Here is a 25,994-nt window from a genome sequence, read left to right as displayed (position 1 = left end):
TGCAATAAAATTATCAAACATGCGAAAATAACAACGAGGCCAAGTCTAAAAGTGTATTGCAACCTTCGATGTACACACAAATGTCTCAAAAATTGTCTACGACCATTGATGGCTTGTAAACTTGTAATAGAACTTTTACCACTCGTTTTTTTAATTAACTAGAAATAATTTTAAACAACCTATTTTGTGATATTTGCAAGCATTTACCCCTTTCCCTATTTCCCTCCAAAATGCTTGTCGTTTATTGATGTTTCTTTATGTTGCAGCATCATGTTTTAAACCTTGTAAGGGTTATATTGCTCAAATAATAATTATATATTTGAATTCAATAAAAAAAATAGAATAAATTTATCCAGATTCTCTCAGAAGGTGATAGACGATCAAATTTGATGAAAAAAATCCTCCTACGCATATGTTGGAATTTCAACAATGACAGAGTTATAGAACTTCTTTTATTGTTTCGGACTCTGTTGCCTCAAACTGGCTCTACATTAAAAAGTATGCTACGGAAGACGATTCTGATGCTTTCATTTGAAAGATGAGAAAATTTAGAACAGATTATAGTAGTGTAACAACTAAATTAGTGGATTTTAATAACATTTTGGGAGTGAAAAACTTAAAAGTTAATATTTTTTAATTATTAATTTTATCCTAAAAATTTATATTCAACTAGATTGTTTCTATCAATTGAATTGAAGCTCTTTAACCGCTCCACAATTTGTTCTTTGACACCAATCTTCTATCTTTCTTAATTTGGCTGCAATATCGATATAAACAATTACTGGTGAAGTTCAAGCAAAATCATTAAAAATCACGATGTAAATGTAATAGCCACTTAAATTGAAAGGTTACATTTCTTCTTGAAATAAGTCATATTCGAAACCTCAAAAAAAATTCCGAATCGAGTCCAAAATTGTATGTAACAGAATCACATATAATCGAGTCCGACCTGTACTTCAATTTAGCTCATTAAGATGAAAGCTTTCGTATTATGCATAATATTTTCCAATTTGTTATGATGGATGCAAACGCGGGTTCATAATTTAATCTGAAGCCAGAACAACAGTTGAAAAACATGAAGTCATCAGTCATTTATTTAATTTTTCCTATATTTGATATGTATTTCATTGCTCTACATAGGGACTGTGTCAACTAATTCCCATTGTCAGGATTTCTTTTGTTTGTTTTATGGTATCAGTAGAAGCTTGTTGAAAGGAGCAAAAAGTTGATTTTATGATCTGCGCAAGTGAAGTAGGTCGTTTATAAAAAAATAAAAAAAGGAAATCGAATATTGATCACGAATTATTTATAAGGATTTGGTTATTTTTCGAAGGAAACTTTTTTTATGCGGTCCCTATTCATCGCATAATTTTTTTTTCAAATTGTGTAGCGAACACTATTTTTCAAATTTATGCCATTTTTTTGTGCGTTTCCTATCCCTCACACAAAATCAGATTTGCCTGTATTAGCTAATCAAACATTTTTGCATATTGATTTTTTTTCCTCAAATGTAAGTCTAAACTGTCTTGGGGAAAGAATAACAATGGCGATAGATTCATAACTAATAATGGCCAATATGTATATTGGCAGCTGTTCGAATTACATTTTTCATTATCATGCGATCAATTGTTATTTCGTATGATTTTCCATAAGGGTGAAACCACAATTATTGTAATTCAGCAGTCTAATTAAAATATGGTGTTTGACAAAGTTGTTAGAAGGTAACTTTCGAGAAAAATGACATTCCAAATACATCGTTAAAAACCTACTCAAAATTGAATTTATATTGAAAAACCTTTTTATCTCAAAGCACCTAAACAATATTTCTATTTGTTTTTATTAGATCACTAAATATTTTTTTATAAAATAAAGTATGACGTGAGTGGTGCCGAGCAATCTTTTTCACCTGTCCTTCCAAAAATCTGAACAAAACAAAATGAATCATTTATACGAACAAAATACTCATTTATTTTCTACCAAATCTTACATTTACTCATTGCAAACACTACATTTGCTGTGAATGTAGGGGAACCGCGGTTAATACGGACAGTGGGGGTAATAGGGACAGGTGGTTGATTTGTATAGTTACATTTTGAATTTCAGATTTCTGTCTATGAGAACACCTTCTACATGTTATCCTATAATATTTGAGTCACCCTATGATAATGGATACTAAACAACAGTGGAAAAGAGAAACAAAAACCTAAAATCATACATGATTCCGCGTATGGATGTAATTTTAGCTGCTTCGATATTAAGCACGTGAGTGGTTTAATATAAAAATTCTATTTCGGTTTTTGAGTTAACAGAGAAGCGATATTAGGTATGTACGGAAAAGCAAATTCATTTTTGAGTGGAAAATTTAAATTATTGAAATTATTGTACTGGTGGGGTAAAACGAATAGTTGCCAGTGGGAGTGAGATGGACTGTGAAAAGTTTGTTTAATCTGTTCCTAAGGAATGTCCTGCGTCTATAAATAGAAATCAAATCGCCAAATGTGGACTGTTTAGAAGCTGACTGGAACCAAAAACAAAATAGTTGAGGATCTGTCCGTTTATACTGCTGAAAAGCACGATATCATTTCTAGGTGGATTAATTCGGTTTTTGAATTATTTAACGGACATTCGTGATGAGTTCAGACCTTGGTTGAATCCAATATTCCTCTCGCGATCGATGAACCTCTACGCTTCATATATTACAAACATGTCCATATTACCCTCACCATATGTCCATATTGCCCGCATCGAAAAAATTGTTGTTCTTTTCGGACTGTTTTAATTTCAATAAAAAACATTGAAAACACTTTTTTGTAAAATGTTTGTTCAATTAGGTTGAAAAACAGGTATATTGAATTGCAAGAAACTGCATCAAAGTTTTGGGAAACATGAGTTTCCAAAGATATAATTGAAGTTCTTCTTAACATGTCAGTTTTAACCCCACCTCCCCTACATTAACACTTACATGTCTCGAATCACTCTTGCGTTTGAAGATGCTCATACATAGTCTTTCTCAATTTAGATTACATACTATCATAAAAAAAATCGATCTGCGCCACGATGTTCAATCAAATTTTTTGATCTCAGAATTGTGTGCATCGTGTCGTTGCTAAGCTGATTTCGAAGCTTATTCTCGTTTTGATTATAATCAGAAAAAACGCTCGACGTATGCCGAGGAGTGAGGCATAGTGAGATCGTTAGAAACAGTAGCCTTGAGCGTCGGATCATTAAAATAGAATATTTTTCTCATTTGCTTTGCTTCGCAAAAAACTGCTTCCAACGTTCTTAAAAACAAAAGAATCTGCCTTCGCGATCCATTGTTATGATAGTTTCTTCTGCTGCCATCCCAACATAAGTATTATCCGCTTTTATACAAATGATCTTTAAATTCAGCAGCATTGGACATTGAAACAACGTAAGATTTCATGTAGATATTAGTGCGAATGGTTAGATAAAAAAATTTCAGCGTTTTATTTACCATCGTGAATTTATATTTTTCAGCCTGTAACAAACAATTAAATCTGTTGATCTGAGGCAAAACATACTCCAAAAAAAAACAACAGAGGGTATGTCATTCAATCTTAGAGGTCAGATAGTATTCTGCAAGCAGTCTGATGTTTTGTCACAGTTATACTGAAATCTTTTTCATCTGTACTATTTCTTTCAAAAATCTGTATCGCAATTTATATCATTCGAAATATTTACTGCATAGAATAATCCGTTGAAAAAATAGTACAAAAACCTCTTATTATTCATTCGTCTGATGATTGTTATACACACTCTTGCTAAACTTCGATTGCACCAGCTATAAAAAGATTCGAGCCCTATTCTAATCGATCAAATTATCGACAGTTGGCGAGGAGTGAGGCCTAGTAACAATATGCGAGCGAACTGTCATTCCGTTTTAGGCAACTGATTTTTATTCAATTGAGATTTCTTTACGGAGCAATTTCATCTTCAGGCACGGTCTTCATTCCCCATCATAAAACCTGAAAACGCTTCCATGACTTCTTTGATGTTTGTTAGATTGGGAATGTTTCTGGAATTTATCATTTCAGAAGCCTTGAGGATCCAATCCTTGAAATCAAATCTCTGCCTCACCAGTTTTATCAATTGCACATATTATTAATTTATCACTCCAGAAAATCAGCACCTATCGGTACTATTGTATAAAAATCTGTAACCTGTACTGTACAGAAAATCGAAAAAATATGTACCTTTCCAGATAAATCTGTACGTGTGGCAACAGTAGCGCCGAGTCGAATGCACAAAAATGAAAATATGATTATTTTTAAATTGTTGAAATTTCAAATTTCGACCATTGAAGAAAACTAATCTAAAACAAGAATTTACATATAAGTTTAATTGGTCAACGTGTGCCAATTTTTTTGAACTGAAACTGTATGAAATTTTTAAAAAGGATTGTTTTGAGATATAAAATGTTTCAATACTAAACACAATTTTTGAATAAGTTTTTACGGTTTATTCTAAATTTTTATTTTCCTTATTTCCTAACAACTTTATCAAACTCCATATTTTCATTCTGGTTTGATGGTCATCGAGTCAACATCAGTTACTGGCATGCGTCGAGCAAGAATGAAATCTGCCTTTCTCAAGGCATGGAGAGGAGTTCAGTTTAAGTTTCCCCAAAGGGCCTTTTTCAAGGCTAGATACGAATAAACTGCAAAAGTTTGAAGTCTCTATAATTCACCACACAATAACAACAACTGTATTTCAATCAGACATCTGGATTTTTACCAATTTTACCAATTATTACTGATGCATTTTGTAGATGTTTACACATAAGAAAGCACCCATACACCATGAAACTTGACGCCCGAGTTGTATGCGAAAAGCTACTTGTGGCGTGTTAGGGAAAGGTTAATTCGTAACTGGCATGGGCTAACGTAATAACTCGAATGTTAACTTGTGCTGTGTAAACGCGGTATAAGAACAGCGTAAATCAATGAAAGAAACTGTTCAATGGCATCAAACACTTTTTCAACAAGTAACTCGGTTGTCTTATATTTTTCACACATTCAAATAAAATAATTATCCCGCATATCAACGGTTTCTGAACCACCTACATCTCTGCAGCGCGGTAATTACTAGTCGATTGAGCCAAAGTGAAGAAATTTCAATACATCAACTCACTCTCGCGATACCAAAAAAAGATGCAATTGCAATTGTATCACTTCTACTACCCGAGATAAGCAGACGAAGAAGAAGAAACGTCTCATATCCCCCTCCCTCCTAACCGTTCACCAGAAGCAAGCAATCAGCAAACGGACCACGATGCAACGCGTTCGTCCGATAAAAGAGATGAAGAGAAAGACGACACAGGGGGGGGGGAGGTGCTGAATAGGAAGTGTATGCGTGTCCATTATTATTATTATTATTATTGCGCACACACAGTCGTACAACGGGTGACCGAATTTTTTGGGTCGCATTGTGAGGATATTATCGGATCAACCGAAGTGGCCGAAAATGTTATCGTCAATTGAGCTAATGAGTGTGCAGGTAGGTGGAGGCAGGCAGCATAGTCTCAGGTAAAATGATACCATAAACATGGTTGGATTGAGGGTGTTTTTATATGGTTGCAACGTGTTCTCTTCTCTTGGCTCTTTTATGCTAATCCATGTGTAGAAAAACGGAATCATGTTTCCAAGAAGGTTCCATTGAAGTATTTTACGAATGCAAGGGGTAATCAAAATAAGGATAGGTCTTTTTGGTCTATTTTGAAGTGCTGTAACTTCGTCATATAAATTATTATTTCGAGTTTCCGGAGAGTATATCTATCTTGTGATGGATCCTCATTTAGGATGCCGATGAAAAATCTATTCTTTCAATAAATATATTTAAAAAATGAATGACAAGAAAATATTAAAAAATCGCTCCAAGATCAACTAAGCTTTCGCTGTTTTTCTCGAAAGGGTTCTGAGTCAATAGTTCGAAAAGTTTTTTTTTGATCGATGTTAAATATGAACATGCATATCGTTCAAATTAGGTGCAAGTTCAATGGGCACTGTTAACACTAAACCTACCAGCATTTCACAAATACCTATTTCCATCGATGGCGGTCAAATGACCGCTTTTCAAATAAACGTTAATTTTTTCAAGTTGGACATTAATACAGAAATTACGATAGATAGTTTTACACAAAATATTCATTTTTTCGTGCTTTACAAAACTAGAACCTATGCATTGTCACACTTTTTACAGAAGAAACCCTGTGCCTTAAACATTTTCCACAAACATATTTTCACGTGTAGAACAAATGTTTATTTTTGTTGCAACACCCAATTTGACTGGTATTAAGCCTTCCAGAAATTTGTAGTTGAATCTGCTGGAGTTATGTTTATATAAATTCCGGTGTTCGGTTCATCTGCCAGCTGAAATGAAAACTCTTCAAACTGAATGAAATTCTCCGGTAGTTTATAACTCTAGAAAACCTAAGTGTTTATAGCAACTAATCTTAAATCTTCGGAGGCCTGTCTACGAGAGTTTGATTTAATGTAATACTTTATAGTTATTTGGTCCTTTCTACCCGTCCGTCCATCGTATACATTCACTCGTTTTTGTTTTCTATTTTTACTAACTCATGCTTCCAACCTAGTAAGAGAACTATTCGGATTTAGGCAATTGTGAAACTACAATTATATCTCTGTGTTAGGGAAACACATTCCGGTGGGAGCGAAAGTATTTGCAATGTCGATTTCCCCAGTCTGTCTGTGTTGGGGAAACCGTAAATCGGGCCAACCAAAACGTGGCAGTTGAGGCGTTTATGTCGCTCGCCATTTTCCAGTTATTCAATTGTCATAAGTATTAGAAATCTTTCATTTTTTCCTGCATGTTCTGTCTTTATGTTTTCATTTGACCTCACATCTATTCCGGTTAGGCGTAGTTCCACGTCAAAAAATATTATTAGGCTCTATTACATCAATAAAGTTCACCTTTTTTTCACCAAAGGCTCGCTTTTCATGAGTGAGAAGTGAGCCTATGCTTTGTCAGAATATAAAATTCGATTTTCGGCGTGTTCAGGTTGCACATGGAGTCGCAGGTGTTCCAGGACATCAATATAAAAATTTGCAATAACTGTTTGACCGTCAGAAATGTATTCGCGATGATAAATGAGACAGATGGAGCTCCTGGTCGTGGATCGTCATTTACGAATTCGCAGCGCTGCTCGAACTGCTTTTTCACGTCTGACAATGACACAGGGCCTCAATCCCGTATACACTTCACGGTGGAAACGAAATGAACGGCACGCCATTGAACTACGTTTTACGAGTTAGTAAAGGGTCAAATATAAAAATGGGGTTTCAGGCAGAATGAAAACTTTTCAAATAGAAATTATGAAAGAAAATCAACTTCTCCGTATCAAATTAGTATTTAATATGAACGGAAAACTTTTCATGTGGTCAAATTATCTATTTAAAAAATTGTATGTGAAGATAATTTTATATTATAATGATAAGTTTTAGTGGAAAACTATTTTCGTATCCAGATGTTGACACCGTACCGTTGTCATCGCGGATACACTTCATTGTAAACGCCCACGTTTGTTTACGAAATGCATTCATCTCTGTAAGCATTCCGTATTTTTCGGAAGATTGCGGAGGTTTCTTTCCAACTTTCACCAATAATTGGACCACAACACGTTGCTTATTTAAAAAGCCAGTCATTTTTAAAACAAATATGAAAGTATAATTTTCAAAGAACATGCGTGAAATAATATTCATTGATTTTCAAAAATTAATATCTACAGGCTTTTTTCAGATTAAACGATCACGCAAAAAAAAAAAATCGAATAGCTCAGTATAAATTTTTTTTCGCTCCGTCGATGGTAACACTGCGTTCCCCACTTTGGGGTGATAATATTCGGCTACTAGTTCAGTCTGATCGGATGGATTTTAGTGTCAAGATGTACAATTTACAAGAACGTGTATTTTTAGAGAAAAAAGGGGTGGTCACATCGAAAATGTCCTGAAATAAGCTTCATTTTCATTTTTTAAAAATAAAAATCTGTTCACTTTTGTAGAAGTTATTAAAATTCGTTGCGTGAGCGTTTAATCTGGAAGACCCTGTACGTTTTTAGGAGTAAATTTCCCTCGAATATCAATTTATTTTCCAAAATTTGTGTTGAGGATCCTGTTGTGATCAGATAACTTTCTTTCGAGTTATGACCCTTTTTGAAAATAAGGTTCAATCTTATTATAGTGGAAATTGTATTTTGGGTAACCTCCAGCGTACACATATATTTTTGAAAAAAAATTCTATAATTTGGTGCGGAATTGCTCTATAGTCATCTGTACGAAGCGTGTAAGCGATGTTTTAATACCGATTTAGCGTAAAAAAATGAAGACAACATAAATGTAGATTGTAAATAACTTGTGAATACATGTTATTTAAAATAAAATCAAAGAATATAACATAATCGCGAAATCAAATTGCTACATTTTTTATTACGATTTAACCCTTCTTTGCATAATTGTAGAAATTCAAATCATGACATTGAATGCCCAAAAATCATATAAATGAACAAGGTCACTTTAAGTTGATTTTGTCTGGACCTTGATTTATTTCACCAATAAAGAAAAAAACATGCAAAGCAGGGTTAAGGTTATAATCAAAATTAAACTATATTAATCTTGCAGGTCTCGAAAGCATAGCAATGATACTTTGTCTTGAGAGAAAAATGAAGAATTTTCAAATCTCTGGTGAAGTCAGCTCAAATATGAGGTGGAAGGCTTTTTTGCGAATCTTCCAATCAATGGCGAAAAAGATTCTGTATTGCATTGACGACAACGGACATGCTGAGATATTAGGAATGGACAGGGACATAGTTGAGGAAAGTGAATCGTAAATCGAAAGCATACCGATGAACATCAATGTTATCGATGTGGGTGATAAGTATGAAATAATGTCCACGTCGAAAAAAGGAAGGGGTACAGTCCATGTCCCCGCTTGTCCACGGAGGAGGAAGGGGAGTCTAAAACCGTGCTTTGTCGATCCACGCGGCATGTGGACTAGAATTGAGCGATCTTTAGAAAAAGATCAATTTTGACGGATCGATTTCTCAACGGCGTAGAGATCGATTCACTGATTAAATCGGTACCAAAGAATCAATCTTTGCTGAATCGATCTTTCAGAAATCGAATGCCTTTTCCCAATTTATGTACTTATTCTATATAAGTGTTATTCTATATAAGGGTTGCTAAGTGTTCATCAATAATGTATTTATGTGGGTGAAAGGGAAAGTCTGGATTTGTCTGAATATTTATGAAATAGAAGTTTTAAGAATTATTTTTTTTTTATGATGTGAATTGCGAGTTTGAATATTTAATACATATGAAACACTATATTTAAAAACATCTGGTACCGTTCGAAAACGCCGCGGAATGCTAAAATGTAGAGTTTTCAACTCCAAAAGGTTACCTTGCAAGAGCTTATTCGATTTATTCATCAATTTGTGGATATATGACAAATAAGTCAGATAGTAGAGCTGATAAAACTGATCGTTTGACGAGTTCTAGATTGATACCACTTTGGCCTGCTCTACATAATCAACATTTATCACGAAACTAAAAGAGGGTCGTACAGCATCAAACCTACCAATTACTCTCCGAGCAACTTTTTCTAATAGCAGCCATCTTTCTGCGCATTGATGTAACATCCTCAGGGGCTACATTTTCGGTAGCTCATAAATCTCAGAAAATTTTCTGATTCACAAGGGACTACAGCTTAGGTTGCTATAAATGGATGTCATTGGGTAATTGCTAAAAATTCATTAACTTTCAAGAAAGTTGAAGTCAGCCAGAAGAAGTAATATTAGATTATTGCGATAAATCTGGAGAAATCTAGACGAAAAAAAATCTGGACTAGGCAAAGGAAAGTCTTGATGTCTGGATGATCCGTAAAAGTCTGGAAGATTCCAGCTAAATCTGGAAGGCTGACAACGCTGAGTGTTTCCTTTTCTTGAAAAATGGAATAAACGCTTCACATTTCTAACATCGAAGGCATTTTATTTTAATTATTTTGAAGGGGTTTCAAGTTTTTTTTACCTTTATGCTGAATAAAGTTAAAAAAAACTTGAAAACCCAGAAAATTTCTATTTTCCCAGATTTTATCTTGAACCATTATGGAATCATTTAACTAATTAAATTAACTGAAAATTATTATTAGAATTTGAACAACTGAAATTCATCGAGAACTCCGCTAATAATAATCCCATAAAATCCAGCCGTGACATACGTTTGGCATTTAGTCGAAATCTTGTTAGTGGTCACAGTTCTAGAAAAGAACGCTGATGTCACCATCAAATTCGTCACAATTTTTACTGCCAGCCTAGTGGATATGATGGTGTAAATATAACTCGTGGATATGATGGTGTAAATATAACTTGTGACCACTCGTTTTGTAATGACTAAACCTACAAACTGCTTCTCCTAAATTTACGACCGCTACTTTGAAAACCATTGTTCATGAAATTTGATGGTTTTTAGTGGGATTAAAATAAATGTTCACTGGAAAAAAAATTCAAAAATTCTACGATCAAAAAGAGCGGAAAGATCGAAAAGAAAGGATCGATTTTCGCGATTTTTTCGAGTGCCGTAAACCAGTGGCAAACTGATCACGATTTTCAGAAAAATGTAAATATTTTTTTTAATCTATACCCAGTTATTTTTAAAAGCAGTACTGGTGACAAGGTATGAAACGGTATGAAAAATTTCCTTAAACATTTGTTTGGAAAAATTTTAGCGGAAATTTTCAAAACATACCTTTGGGATGAAATTGATTAATCAACTTTTTTCATTATTTTCTAGTGTAATATGAATGAAAATGTCAGGAAATTCACAAATTGCTTTACCTATGGTAATATAAATGATAATTCAAGGGTTTGAGAATACCAAATCTTATTCAATCCGCCTAAAGGTGTAGTCGTGTCTTTCTCATATCTCGATCTAGAGTTTGAGCAGCAGGTTATCCGGAGATCGCAAACCGGGTTGCGTCAATGAGGTCATATATGTGTCAGTTCATCACAAATAAGATTGTTTTAAGAAATCATGAAGTTTTGTAAAAAATTAAGAGTAAGAAAATGGCGGGTTTTGTGTTGTTTTGAGTTCTGGAAATTATGACCACTAAACTTGTTTCCGCCATATCTCCGGAACCCGTGGATCTATATAGAGAAAAAATTGAAAGGTTTTCGAAAGAAACAAAATGGGGTTTCAGATGAAATTTCTCGCGTCTAATTCGGTTTGACCGATTCTGAGAAAAGTGAGCCGCAACATTGGTTGTCGGGTTAAGAAAAAAAAGTTGTGCTTTTTGACGTAGGATTACGTCTTTCAGGAATATATTGGGGTACAAATTGAAAATTGAAACCCGAGTACATCGTGAAAATTGTCCAATTTCAAACGCTTATTGCTCAGTCATTTCATGATGGATTGATGAAATTTTTGCGTCAATCGATTTCGGCACTCCATAACATTTTTTATATTGAAGAAAATAATATATGTCATGAAAATAACTATCGAACAATTGAAAAATCTCAACCCCTATCCTAATGGAAATACCCACTTCTGATTGGTCGAAATTGACGACACATGCGGCGAGTCCCTAACAGAGACATCAAAACCAAGCTGCCTGGGGGAAATCGGCATTGCAAATACATGAAGGTCGGGGGCATTTTTGTATTGCAAGCAGTGCTTGGAAATATCTGTATCACATCAATCTTTTCAGCTGAATTTCAGACCACATTCGATCATTATACCATTGCATTCGGGATACCGAAAATGAACCAACGCCGAGCCTCACAACCACAGCAAGCCCCTCACAGTTGATTCATCCAGTTTTTTTCATTCTCTTTTTCTTTCTGTTCTGCGTTCACGGAATGTGAGCAAAAGAAAATATCCCTAGTTTTGTCATTCATTGATATTAATATACCAGTTCATTCACTATCAGCATCGTTCTCGGACACTGACAAAACGGAGAAATTCGTTGAGGAAGATAACGAAGTACAGAATGCTCATAATAGTGACAAGAAATTAAATTTTTCAAGCATGCAAGGTTTCCATCTAAGTTAAAATGCTTTCATTTTACATGGTGAATATGCAATTCCAATTCCACTTGTCAGAAATGCTTCAAAAGACTCCAATTCCGATGTAAAAAAAAACACCGTCTTGACTCAAATTTCAAACATTTGATTTTTGACTCAAATTCCGAACTTACGAACATCAAATGGTGGTGTCCAAGACACGACCGCAATGGGAATATTTCGAGCTTCCTTTTGCAAATGGATTAAACTATGCTATATAATTAGCGGATGAAATTGCCAACATCCAGCTTTGGCTGACACGGCTGCATTCGCTACTCGGGTCTATTCTGCAGAATGCCTCCTCGCCGTCCAAACCTATGCAATCCTTAGCTGTGTGTGCATGCAGATCTTGCTCTTTTGTTGGCATTTCCGCTTGCGCCACCGATTTGCGTTGCCCTTTCGGAGTAACGGAGTAACGGAGTAAAAACAAGCAAGGCACTGACTCAATGAGAAAATCACACACATATCGGGATATTGAAAATGAACAGTCACAACATTCCTGAAAATTCAATGGCAATGAATAAATGTGAATGAATTCTAATGACTCGAGCTTTGAGGAAAGCTCAGATAGCACAGAATGAATATGAATGAACACAGTTGTAAATTTGTTTGCCGTCGAATGAATGACAGCAGCATCGACAAGCAAAATAAACGCGTTACACTGATAAAAATATATTTTCAATATTACTTAACAAGTTCAATATTTCCAAGCCCTGATTGCAAGTAAGGTGGGTGATACGATTAATTGTAGCAAATAAAATTTAAATTTGGAACTTTAATGTTGGTTGTTTCGTGAAATTTCATATCAATGACCGATCGTGTATTGTGAAAAATTTAGCAAAAGTTTAAGTGTAAAATTGTATATGGTGGCAGTTGTGTTAAAAATGATTTGATATCTGAAACGATTCATTTTAATTTTCATAAATAATAACCAAGGTGTGTTTCCGCTCGAGAACGGGTCGTTTGGTTTAAGCTGTGTGTTTTGTTGCGTTCATTTTCACCCAAGGAAAGTTCATACTGCGAGAAAAATTGAAAAAGTGAAGAAATATTAGAAAAAGTGATTTCCCATATGCTCTACATTGTAGTTAGTCCAATTAAAATTCGCATTGGGTTGAATAAACACTCAGAAAGTAAAAATTATAAAAGAAAATTACCTTTTCCATTCCAAATATGTTTTCTCTATATTGGAGTAACATGTTTTTACTTATGAGAAAAATTGATAATTGTGTTCGGTATTGGTAATTATCTTATATTACATTGGTGAGTTTTTTTTCTTTATTTCATCCATACATATCATAGGAGGCATCTCGTCTAGGATCACAGAGGGCGGTTTTCATCATATTTCGTTTCACTTCAGTATCTTTTATCTGATACGCACCATCCAACGACTTTTTACCATCCTTCTGTCATCATCATTCGGTAAACACTGATGAAGTGAAAAAACAATACCCAACAACCGAAGAAAACGGCCCTTTTCAGAGTCACCAAATCATTATCAATGAGTTTAACGGTGTAATTCTTCAAACATATCCAAAATCAACAGAAAGCCTAACGGAATCCTACGTCAACTATGCGGTCGTGTCTCGGACACAACCCTCCTGTGACTTTTCGTAAAATTTTCTTGTTTTAAAAGTAATTTCAACTATCTGATTACTATTTCATCTTGTAAAGAATCAGTACAGTGTGAATTGATAACTTTAGTATAATTAAGTATAATTTTTAAGCAATTTCATAAACGATTCGATGAGAACCACTGTTGAAAAGTATCTTCAGATGATTATTGAACGTGTCATATAGAAAAGTTCTAAATTTTATTGGAAAATACTTTCAAAAATTCGATTTGATTCAAGATTGCCCAATCCTTATGTGGACAGCCCCTGAAATACCCTAGCAATGACCAAAACCCGGGAAAAGGCCATTGATTCTGGACCGATTTTGGGTATTATATTTTGCAAATGATTCTTCTATCCTCAAAAGAATTCAAACTGGAAGATAATTGACTAAGTTACAGCACTTCAAAGCTGGTCAAAAATTTCTCCTATACTTCTTGTTCTGTATGATATTTTGGTGATTTTGTGGGTGAACGGAAGAACAACAAATAATTCTCATTCTCAAGCAGTGCCGTCACCTTAACCAAACAAGTGGACACGGTGACCACAAATAATCAACAAAGGATCACGTCATCGGAACCGATCTTCCTCGATTCCTTCTCATCACACATAAAAAAAATGTAAACACAGTGGCATCATCACCTACCTGACTGACTGCCGCCGGCGATCTGTCGCATCTCCTTGGTGAATCCACGCGCCCCGAACTGACAGGACAGATCGTGCAGTGTGCGTGGCTCGCCACGATCGAGCAGCCGCTCCAAGAAGAACAGCAACGTCATGTTGCGGGCCATTTCATACTCCATCGATTCCATGTCTGATATTTCGGACTCGAACTCGGTCCGGTTTCGCTGCGCGCGGTTTATTACTTAATCCTATACGATTAGCACCCGTTCGGATGATGATGATATCTTCGGTTGATAAATTATTGAATTTTAATCACAGACTTATTTGTTTCCTCACTCACTTATTTTTTTTATCGCACGTTTCACCACTTCACGCGACCACCGTTGCGCGATCACACTGATATATTTCTGTGTGTGTCAATTTTCGCGTTTCTTCCCGCAGATGAAGTCGAACTGAAACTGGCACTATCCGTGTGTTGGCCGCTTTTTTTTTGCTTGCCTACCTCCTCTATGCACTTCTTCCACTACCCGTGAAATTATATTGTGAGTGTGGGTGAGAAATGGGATTTCAACATCGAACTTTTCCGATGATACTCTTTTCGAGTGTGTGTTTGTTTTAATAATTTACAATTCTTCTTTTTTTCTCGCTCTCTAATTCACTCGAAGCTGGATACGGGGTATACTCCAGGTAGCACAGGAATTGATTTAAGGTTCTTTTCTTCTTACAGGTATCTTTCCATACAAAAAATTGAGCCTTGTTTTCACAGAGTGTCGTCCTTCGGAACTTCCACAAATAAACAACAAAACATTCACTCGATTGTCGCCGTCTCACGAAATCTGCCCTTCCCCCTTCTGACTGCCCAATGTTGATGTAACGATTCGGTGTGTGGTAAGACGCGTAGCACACGCACCCGTTCTTCCTCCAACTGTTTGCCACGATTTGATCCTCGCGTCAGGGACTGGAGTGCCGTGGAATCCACTGGAGGCACTCGCACTCGTCAAAATCGAAGTGAAGAAATCGAATGTAGCTCGAGTAGAGGAAAAAAAAACTTCGCTCCGACCTCCTTTCCGCAAGTTGAACGTCGTCTTCGTCGTCGTCGTTACGGTGGTAACAGTTGCAGCAGCAGCACAAAAAAAAAAGAACCAACGAACGAGGAACGGTTGCACTTCCGACACCACAGGTCCTTCTTCCACGACGCACCGCGACCGAATCAGTTGTAGGCTGCCACAAAAGCTACCTCTGTGCAGCTAGAAAACACCTCGGGAGAAAAGAGAACAGTGATGTGATGGCGCGTGTGTCTGCGAGTAGTGTTGGTGGGATTGGTGTGCACAGTGGAAAATTCGCCACACACTTTCCTTCGGGCGGTAGGTGCAAGCCAGTGTTGCCGGTTATTTGCATGAAGTCTATTTTTAAATGAGCGATCACTTATCTTTGCACTATCTTTAATGTTTATATTTGACCAATAAAAGAAACAGAGAGGGGCTGTCCACATACCACGTGGACCGAAAAAGCATGATTTAGACACCCCCTACTCTACCGGACAAGCGTGGAAATTTTCATATATCCCTCCCTCTGTTATCCACGTGGACACTCGTCTATTTTTTCGGAAATAAACAACGAAAATAGTTGAATCATGCTTATTGACGTAGAACTACGTCTTTCAGGAAGGGTGCCAAATCAGAAAACAGGTCACGTTTTTATAAAATAAAGTTAACGTTAATAACTATTTTCACTGTGAACGAATTCTCATGATTTGCATACCAACCAAATCGGAAATTTTCTAAGATTTGTTTGATATGATATACATTACAATTCGCTAATCTTTAAACGGTTTAAATTCATGAAAACTGGAAACTTCCTTTTTTCCCATACATTTGTTCTGCCGATTTGCGTGCTAACCCTACCCGTATTTCGAATGCTTATAACTCGAACATATCTTAACAGATCGGAAAGATGTTTGCATCAATTGATAGAAAATATTTCTATGCGTCTATCACAATTAATAAAATGTTATTTTTAATGAGATGAACAATTGAATAACTGTAAAATGTCAAGCGTTATCTAAACACTCTAACTGCCAAGTTTTGATTGGCCCGATTTACGGTTTCCCCAACACACACTTCAAAATCGATGTACCTGTGGAAATCCGCTGTGCAAATATACATGCAAGTCGAGGGTATTTTTGTTCCCACCGAGCTGTGTTTCCCTAACACGGACTTCAAAATCAATGTGCCTGGGGGAATCCGCTTTGTCAAAACATGCAAGTCGGTGGTATTTTTCTCTCACTGTGCTGTGTTTCCCTAACACGGACTTCAAAATTAATGTGCCTGGGGAAATCCGCTTTGCTAATACATGCAAGTCGGGAGTAGTTTTTGGTGTTGATTACTTTTGTACTCGGTTGTCGTTGTGCAGACCGGAATATGTTTCCCTAAAACTTACTTTTGAACTGAGAAGCCTGGGAAAATCGTCATTTCAAATACTAGAGATGAATGAACTTTCGTGCTTCGAGAACTACGTAAACATGAGATGTGCAAACATTGCAGAGGAAAATGTAAAATACAATGATCGTTTGACAATTCTTCCGTTCACATATTTTGGTAGTCCTAGGCATCACATCAAACGTAAAAGAACGTTCATCAAATTTATTTGTAACGATGAACATAATCTATTACAAAAATTTCGATGCATTCTGAAAAAATATTGGAAGTGGTAAACAAGTGGATTGCAGAATGCAATTGCGTAGTTCTACGTTGAAAATATGCGGTCGTGTCCTAGATACAACCCCTTACAATTTTTTTTTAAGTTTATGTTATCTAATATTTATTTTTTTTTTAAACAAAAAAAGTAAATGATATATTCGAAAAATAAAGTAGGCAATAGGTGCTGATGTCTAGTAATCTAGTTCTTTTGTCCATGTAAGTTTGTTCATCATTAGTGTAATGGCGGGTTTACGTTAGCGAGATCTATAACTATTCGCGTTGACGACATTGAGCTTCGTATTACGAAATGGGGGAGTAGGCATGACAATATGGGTTTGCAACAGAAGTGAACACACTTTTAACATAAAAATTATGAATGGAGATTAGTTTTCTTAAACCAAATTAGTACTCTATTTAAATGAAAATCACTTTTGCTTGCAAGTAGTGAAAAAATATCATACAGATATTGTGTCTAAAGATAATTTTACATTATAATGGTAAGTTTTGTTGAGAATATCTGAAAATTCATAGAAATTAGTTTAAATTAGGGTCAGAACAACGTACTTCTAGTAGGTAAATAACGTCAAGAAAAAATTTTCATACAAATTTTAGTAATTTAAAACTGTCCTACAGCCGACTAATCTTATAGAGAAGAGTTGGCCTCATACATACTAATGTCGTATCCAGATGTCGACACCGTTCCGCCGTCAACGCGAATAGATGGATTTATTCACCCGAAAATAGATGTAAACGGGTGAGAATATATATGATACACTTCTCCGAGGTATAAATGTATAAGATGAATAGAATAAATTCAGGCATATGTAACAGCTGGTGAATTTATCAGTGGTGAGAAATCACTGAAGTTGGATGCAGTTCTACTTCAGGTGAATAAATTCACGAAAAATATGAATATATTCATTTTATAAGTTCGCGCTAGTGTGAACGGTTGATGCGATTTCTATAAATCTCATCATATTTCTTCACACGAATATATCACAAGTCTAAACTCACCCTAACAGTGCTACAAAAATTCAACTCTTCATCGTCATCGCTCGGAGAGTTTTCAGAGGAGGCGTTCCATATGTTGGCCAAGGCTTCAAAACACTGACAAAACACTTATCGACTGCATTGAGTTGTTTTACACTTATTTGAAATAAGTTGAGGGATATGTGAGAAAAACCCGTGCAGGAAATGAATTAGTGATGTAAAAAAACGTCCCTTCTGACAATTTTGCGATCCCATTGAAATCTGTATTCTAAAAGCTACGCACATAAACTGGGAGCGATTGATTTATTCCAAAAGCAAACCAAGACAAAAAAAATCTTTTAGAGATTCACGGACCGTATCTCTGGAGGAGAGTACGAACTTTCCGGGTTATCTCATAGAAGATTATTCAAAAAATTCCCACATTTCAATGAAGAGCATCGCAGTTGAATACTCTCATTCATTAAATCTTGGAATACTTTTCTATGGGGTGACACGGAAAGTTCATGCCGCTACGAATGACAATCAAATCGAAATGTCGATCAAGAATAATCCTCGGTACCCGACAGGTAAATTAACAGATTTACCACAGATATCAACAATCACCTTCTCTGAGCATCTGGTGAAGCCTGCCTTCACCTGTAGGAAGTCATGCTCTGTGTCTGGTGGTATTGGAAGGGAATTCTGTGTTATGAGCTTCTATTAAATCCAATAAATACAGCTCGCAACTGAACGAATTAAGGGCAGGGATCCGTTCAATATTAGGTAATATGAAAGGTGTCGTGTTATACTAGAGTAATGCCAGATTTCGTTTCTTCCAGAACCCAGCAAACAATTTTGGAGTTTGACTGGGATGTTCCGACCACCCTGCTCATGAGATGTAGAACCTTATTCACTTGTTCAGACCACTGCCAAATTCTCTAAGCGCAAGAAATGCGACTTTTTGGATAGTAAAAAAAACTCAATGACAGTTTTTTGACGAAAGATTGCGACACAAAGCGGTGCAAATTATGCTTATAAGTTGTTACTAAAATGGACACCACCTTTCTGGCTAACCCAAAATTTTTCAAAAAGTTGTACAGAAAGAGCATTGGAAAATGTATCGATTACGATTACTAAGCTACTACCAGGTCAATTTTTTGACAAGGTTATTTGTAGAATAGTTTTGTGTTCTGTGAAAACAGGGATGTATCATTGTTGCATAGACTATATGTATCCAAGTCGAGTAATTTGGAAAATATTTCGCAATACCAAATTAATTTTGATGGGATGATGAATCTGCGGATCAGCTAAGTGAATAACATCCAACATTGCCCATTAATTAACGACTATGAGTTTGGGCGGCAATTCAGGGTTTGAATGATCTTGAACTGCATCACACTACACATCATTTTCATAGTTGAGTTCCTTATAGAGATTGGTCATGATGTACCCAAGGCGCCTAGAAGTATATACTAAGGTGGGCCAACTTGCTAAAACCACTCTTCAGCCATCTTGGAAGTCTACTGTGTTTTGTTTGTAAACAAAACACAATACGCTATTGCCGAAGCTCGCTGGTGATCAGTCTGTCTCTTTCACGCTACAAGGAAATAATTCCCCTTCTACTTTCTTCCGTGCTGTTTTCATATACCGCTCCCCTAACCCACTTAGTGACGAAACGGCCTCACCTAGTACCATAGACCCGTCTTGGATGTACCATGTTTGAGAGTAACAATGGAGAACGACTCGACAAGCATTGAGTCAAAACTATCAAATACACTTACTGTAGCATTCGAAGACTATCGACTAGCGTGAGTGTGTGATCAGGAAATGTGTTTGTTTTTGACTTTTCTGATCTACACCCAAAGTTAATTTTTAGCACATGTTCTGGCATCTCGATTTATTACATTAAATGAGCTGAAAGATAACATTAAATGTACTACTCCCTAATACATGTATATCATTTGTATAATATATATGCTAGAGCCGATATGAGCGAGCGAAACAGGAGACACATTTTAAAGAAAGCATATGAAAGCTTTTCGTATAGTTTTCCAAATACACGGCCCAGACAGAGAAAGATATATTCTCGTTAATGTTCTTCTTTATCGTCTTAGAAAACACCTTCCAACTTCATTTTATGATGAGGTGTAATATTATCACGCTCCTTTACAATAGCGCTGGCAGCTATATGGCGTGGTCGTGTAAAGTAACTTTGCATTCCAGCCGGCCTTGGTTCGATCCTCATTGACGTCGTATGGATTTTTTTTTGGCACAATCCCAAATGAAAAGAGAAAAGAAAACAGAAAGAGATGTCTGCTCGCATACATACAAACCACTTTTAAGCTTTCAAAATAGCTCATTATTTGCGCATTTGACTCTCATGCACAGGAAATGGCATCTTTTCGGCCAAAGATGAAATGTTTTCTGCCAACGCTAGTTTGAGTGTAGACATGCTAGTAAAACGAAAGCTTCGTGCAGACGAGTGTGGAGTAATTCTCTGCAAAACATTTCGTAAATTCATAATGAAATGGCTGAACGATTTTGAGATGCAGGATATATACCCATTGTCAGGAACAGTTGTAGCATAATTTTCTTTATTACACACACGACCTATCCAAACACAACGTAAATGGAATTCGGAAGAAACTGAAGAGCGATATAAATAACTTCCCGAGTTGTGTTGAAGAAATAAAAAAATAGAGAATAAATCGCTGCTTTGGCACTGTGCACAAATTACATAAAACTAAAAGCACAGATTTTGAACCTACTTCCACCCTAACATAACGCAAGACACACCCCTAACACATTAAAAGTAACACAATCTTGATCTATCATCAAAAAATATTTACTCATTACACATCATCATATCTCGTTCGATACAACCCATCAACTTTCTTGTTTAAAAAAAAATACAAAACAGAAAATAGAAACAAACTTCAAATGAAATTGAAATGCATTTTAATTATATTTTTTAATATTTTTCAAAAAAAACTAGAAGTGGGTTATATCTGTGAAATAACCGCAAGGTGGACGTAGGACTAACGTCAGCTTAACAATCAATAAGTAGCAAGCATAAAACTCTTTCGAATAAAATGATAATCATACCACTTCGTTTAGCCAGAAAAGTATTATTATCGCTCAAAGGAGGAATCGATTTCTCCTTGGAAATACCCAACGCAAATAGTACCCTTCCACAGTTGAGATCATCGTTGATCCAGAACAGAAGTATTAACGCTTGAGAAGGATTTCTCCTCGGAACTACACAGCAAAAATAAAACCCCCTTCCCAATAATTTTAAACGACGATCGTTTGCGGCATTCGTAAACAAATAATTTTATAACGCTGCTTTCATAAATGTGATTTCTTCGATATTGTGAAATAATATCCACTACACCATATCAAACATTTTGTATTCTTCGCTATCAAATCCATCGGTATCGAGTTATCATCGATATCTTGATTTTTGCTAAATGTTCTTTCCAGTTTGACTGCAGAAACGAAATGGAATTTGAAGATGACACGCATAATACATAGACGTGTGAGCCTTAACGATTAAATGGATTTCCAGAGCGTGTGCCAGATTATATATGGTAGCCTGTTTTCAAAGCAATTTTTAAGCTATTAAAACATTTTTTCGAATCAATATGTAGGCCTGAGCGGAATTATTAACGCTTGAAGAAGGAACGGATTCCTGCTCGGAATAACTTAGCACAAATATTTCCGCCTTCCCAAAAGTTGGAAAGGATGATCGATTGCGGCATTCGGAAGCAAATGATTTTCAATGTGATTTCTCTGATATGGTGAAATATTCACTACGCTGTATCAAACATTTCGTATTTTTGACTTCAATTCCATAGTCAATGATTGCCATCTATATTGAATTATCATCGATACCTCGGTTTTCGCGAAATGACTGACAACCGAAAATTCAGTGACAAACGCTTCGTCTTTTTAACAAGGCAATAAATGTTAGAAAGATCAACAACTGGTATCTCCGTTGAAAAGCAACCATAATTTGAGGTATGGGATTTCAAATTAATCGCACTGGACGTTTTTCCTTTGGAGGAAAATAGGAGCGCAATCCGTCAAAAATACTCTTCTCGATAAAAAATCCAAGACAAAGAAATCATGTGTTACCATGCTCAAGTAATTCAGCATACCGTTGACTGTTCAACTCTTCAATTGTTCTACACGAACCGTGTGAATATGAAAATGTTTGTAACTTTCACTGCGAAGCTTTCAATATTGATTGCCAAACAATCAATTTTATGTGTAAAACTGTGTAAACAGCTGATTTGTGTGACTTCTGTGATTTTTTTTTTGCGTTTGGCTCAAAACTTAACGTCGCAATGTAGTCATCACTATCCACCGGCTCTGCTCACCATCTTTTTGAAGGTCTCTGAATGTATCTGGAAAGAATTAGCGAAATCACGCTGAGATGACTTCGGAAAAAGTAAAATAGTACTGCAATTGCAATTCTACTTGTAGCAATGCATTGGTAAAACATATGACTGGTACCCTTTTGCGTTTTCTAAGCTTCTAAGAAAAAAAAGCAACCTAGAACCGTAAAAAACAGATTTTTAAAAATTCAAAATGATGTTTCGTTTTTCACTAGGGTAAAAAGAGCTCAAACTCAAAGATATCCAGATTTGTGCCGAAGCCCATGGAAAACCATAGATAGAACTCAGATGAAGAAAAGTTAAATTTTTGTAGCACTGTGTTATTGAAAGAATGACATAGAAATATATATGTTTGCATCATTCTCAAAATACGGTACAAGTTGATAAGAAGACGGGAAAATCAAAAAGGGTCGAAATAACGGTACTGACCCATTCAAAATGGTATGTTTGGTCAGCCTAATCAAATATATACTAAGAATTTGTAATTTTAAATGTTCCCGCTAATTTTTTTTTCATTTTTTCTTCCTACTACTGTCAGTGGTCTTAATGTCAATTTTGAGCGCAATATGTTATTTAGTTTGTTCACAGTGCCATGTTAGTTTTTTTTTGCTCGGCGACTTTTGATATGAATAATTCCGTTAGTCAAAGATATTGTGTGAAATTTTGGGTTGCAAACGAAATTTCTCGTGCTGAATCGTCAGTCATGCTCAGTCACTTCTTAATATTTACACGAGATTTTTGTAACAATTGGTTAGAGCTCCCACACAATCTATTAAAATAAAGGAAATTTTACATTATGCAATAACTTATCAATAGTTAACTTTAAAAAAAAGTTATTGAAATGGGAGCTTCCAATTTCCCATACATTTGTTTACATACTAGAATTTCAGGCAGGCGAGTAAACCTTGTAGTTTAAGGCTCCATTTAATAGAGAAAAAAAAAATCAGAATGTGGGCGCTCACATAACCGAGCGAAGGCATTTAAAAGAGTATGCAGGGTGAAGTCAGTAGCGGCACGGCCGTCACTCCGAGTGGTCGACTGGGGCTACGGCATATCTTTTTCGAATATATTCAGAACCAACATGCAACAAATAGTCTAACGCAATGTCCTGGAAAAAAGGTAATGAAGATGGTCGAGTTTCGAGCGACATAGCATGCGCTGCTATAACTATTTCGCAAATAGTGACGTCAGTCGTTGTGTTTATCTTTGATCGCCCACCGCATCCATGTAAAAATGATATTTTCAGGAAGAAATTTATCAATTAAAAACGTACATTTTTGTAGAGCTCCCGCTGAATATGAGGCTAATGTTATAGCGTGAAGTGAATATTTGTGAAATCACGTCGAAAAAGACGGATAAAAGTGATATTTTCATGTGCCATTTTCACTCCCCCACGTTCATAGAAACAAACGAAGTTTCGTTATTTTACCGTTATGAAGTTGATGTTTCGAAGACTCTCAGTGTCGGTGTGTATGTTGTGAGATAATAATCGCCAATTATTCAAAATTTCACCGAAAATGTCACTGCTTTCGAGAACTAAGCATACGACTGCTCTCTGGACCTTTTTACTACATGAATAATCGAAATAAGCCACGATATAATTGTCATCTGTTAAAAAACGACCAGTTGAATGATTTCATGAGAATTGTGACTCAAATTATCATGCAACCGTAAATACTTTCAACATTGTTTTGTTTCTTCCATATACATTCCATATTGAATGCAAATAATGACGACACGATATTTGGCTTGCCAATACATATACACTTCGCCTACTGCTCCACCTCTATATGTACCTCATTGAGTCTAACGTAATCCTACGTCATCTGTATAACCCCAACCCTCCATTTTTTTGGTTTATATCCAACATCAAAACCATTATTTTTGAAGCGCCTGAAGCAATGTCGGATTGTTGTCTCCGAAAGAACTGGTTCGACGCATGTCATGTGTTAAGAATCAAAAATTGAGAATAAAAAAAATCAAAATTTGAAATACCTAAATAATCTATGTATAGTTCAGCTTTCATCGACTTATTAAGCATTAAATCCTATTTTTCGAACCCTATTCAACAGGCTAGTTTTATTACAGTTCATAATCGTTCGTGTCGGTTGGACAGAGTGTTAACACTCCTATACTCGCGCATTGGTCTGTCAGACCGAGAAATCAATAATTCGTTCATTTCTCAAAAGATATCAACACGACGACTTTGCGTTTCTCTCTAGCTTCGTTATTCGTCGTTCGTCATCGTTTAGCGTATCGCATGTGTTGGTACAAAGGGGACGTATGCCACTTTTTTAACACTTTCGGTCTGACACGCCGACGCGAGTATAGGAGTAACTTTTCTGGACAAGTGCCTTTTTCATATTCTAGAAAATTGTTGAATGAAATGTATAAATTAATGTTAATGGCGTGGAATATTTATTGAATATAATGCATAAGATCCTTACCGGATTATTCTTATTTGATTTCAGTCCCTTTTTGTAACAGCATTGAACGGATCCATATATTAACTATTCGTCGATATATTCGTCGTTGGATTCATACGCTCAAAAGCAAAATATAAATGTTTGACTTTCGTATAGTTATTCGCAAAATATAATGGTCATACATATACACACTTTTGAAAGAATTTCACTTGTGGAAGAATTGTAAACAATAAACTATAAACTAATCGGTAGCTTATGGTAATTTTTAACAGTTACAGTTTCGGGGATATTTTTTTATAATCAAAAATATCAACAAAAAAACAAGAGAAAGAAAAGGAAGTTCCTAGAAATCCTTTTATATCATCTTTTTATGCCCTATCTAAAAAAGGCATTAATTTTTAGTTTAGCAAGAATACAGAGACAAACAATATTAGAAATACGCTAACTTTATACTCCAGAACCTTTATCATCTGGTGATTATATAGAAGGTCGGTATACATTCTTCTCTTCGATAAAAGACCCGAAAACACGCAACAACTGCATGAAATAAAAAAAATATGTTTGCTTCGAGCATGCAGTTAAGGTATGTTCTGATTCTTACTCCAATGAAACCACAATCGATTAATACGATTTCATATTATTTTATAGCTCTTTATTCTTCCATGAATTATATTCAGTTGCTTACCTTCAATTAATAACAGTGAAAAATTCAATTTTCGGTATTTGTGTTGGAGTATCAAAAATTACTCTGTTTTGAGGAGGCTTTAGATGACTATTAAAACATAAAAAAGACGAAGAAAACATATTTTTTGGAGTTTAATATAATTGGAGTTTGGAGTTTCATTTAACCATACCCTATTCTTCAAATAAATGCCAATAAAGCCTGAAAAATACACAATGGCAACATTACAGAGAAGTTCAATTTTCGGTCTGTGATACCGTGCGCGAGTATACGTGTTATGATTTTGCACGCGAGTACAGGAGGGTTAACAGTGGAATAGAAGCTACGTTTGAAGGTTAAATTGCGTCTGTTCAGTTTTTTCATCAGTTGTCGAATAAACGAAAATAAAAGCACCCTCAAAACATTTCATTGGCGTATTATCCAAGTAAATATCAATGGCTGAATAAAAGCTTCAATTTGGTCTGAATAATTATTTCATACAACGTATAGTTCA

The 25,994-nt window shown here is 35.6% G+C and overlaps 1 protein-coding gene across 2 annotated transcripts in view; it reads right to left on the bottom strand.

Moving 5' to 3' along the window:
* Nucleotides 1-15,657, bottom strand: part of LOC129764624 (uncharacterized) — a 71,946-nt gene extending 56,289 nt beyond the window's left edge. The window contains exon 1 of one of the 2 annotated variants that reach the window (XM_055763887.1): nt 14,348-15,657. In XM_055763887.1, the coding sequence (XP_055619862.1) occupies nt 14,348-14,513 (166 nt within the window). In that variant the 5' untranslated portion in view covers nt 14,514-15,657. The remainder of the gene's footprint in view (nt 1-14,347) is intronic. The other variant, XM_055763888.1, reaches the window with a different exon arrangement.
* Between the last annotated feature and the right edge of the window lie 10,337 nt (nt 15,658-25,994).

This window comes from Toxorhynchites rutilus, chromosome 2 (genome assembly GCF_029784135.1).
Source record: "Toxorhynchites rutilus septentrionalis strain SRP chromosome 2, ASM2978413v1, whole genome shotgun sequence".
In the NCBI taxonomy this organism is placed as follows: Eukaryota; Metazoa; Arthropoda; class Insecta; order Diptera; family Culicidae; genus Toxorhynchites; species Toxorhynchites rutilus.
The sequence above is the reverse complement of the archived record's forward strand: the minus strand, read 5'-3'. Positions and strand labels throughout refer to the sequence as shown.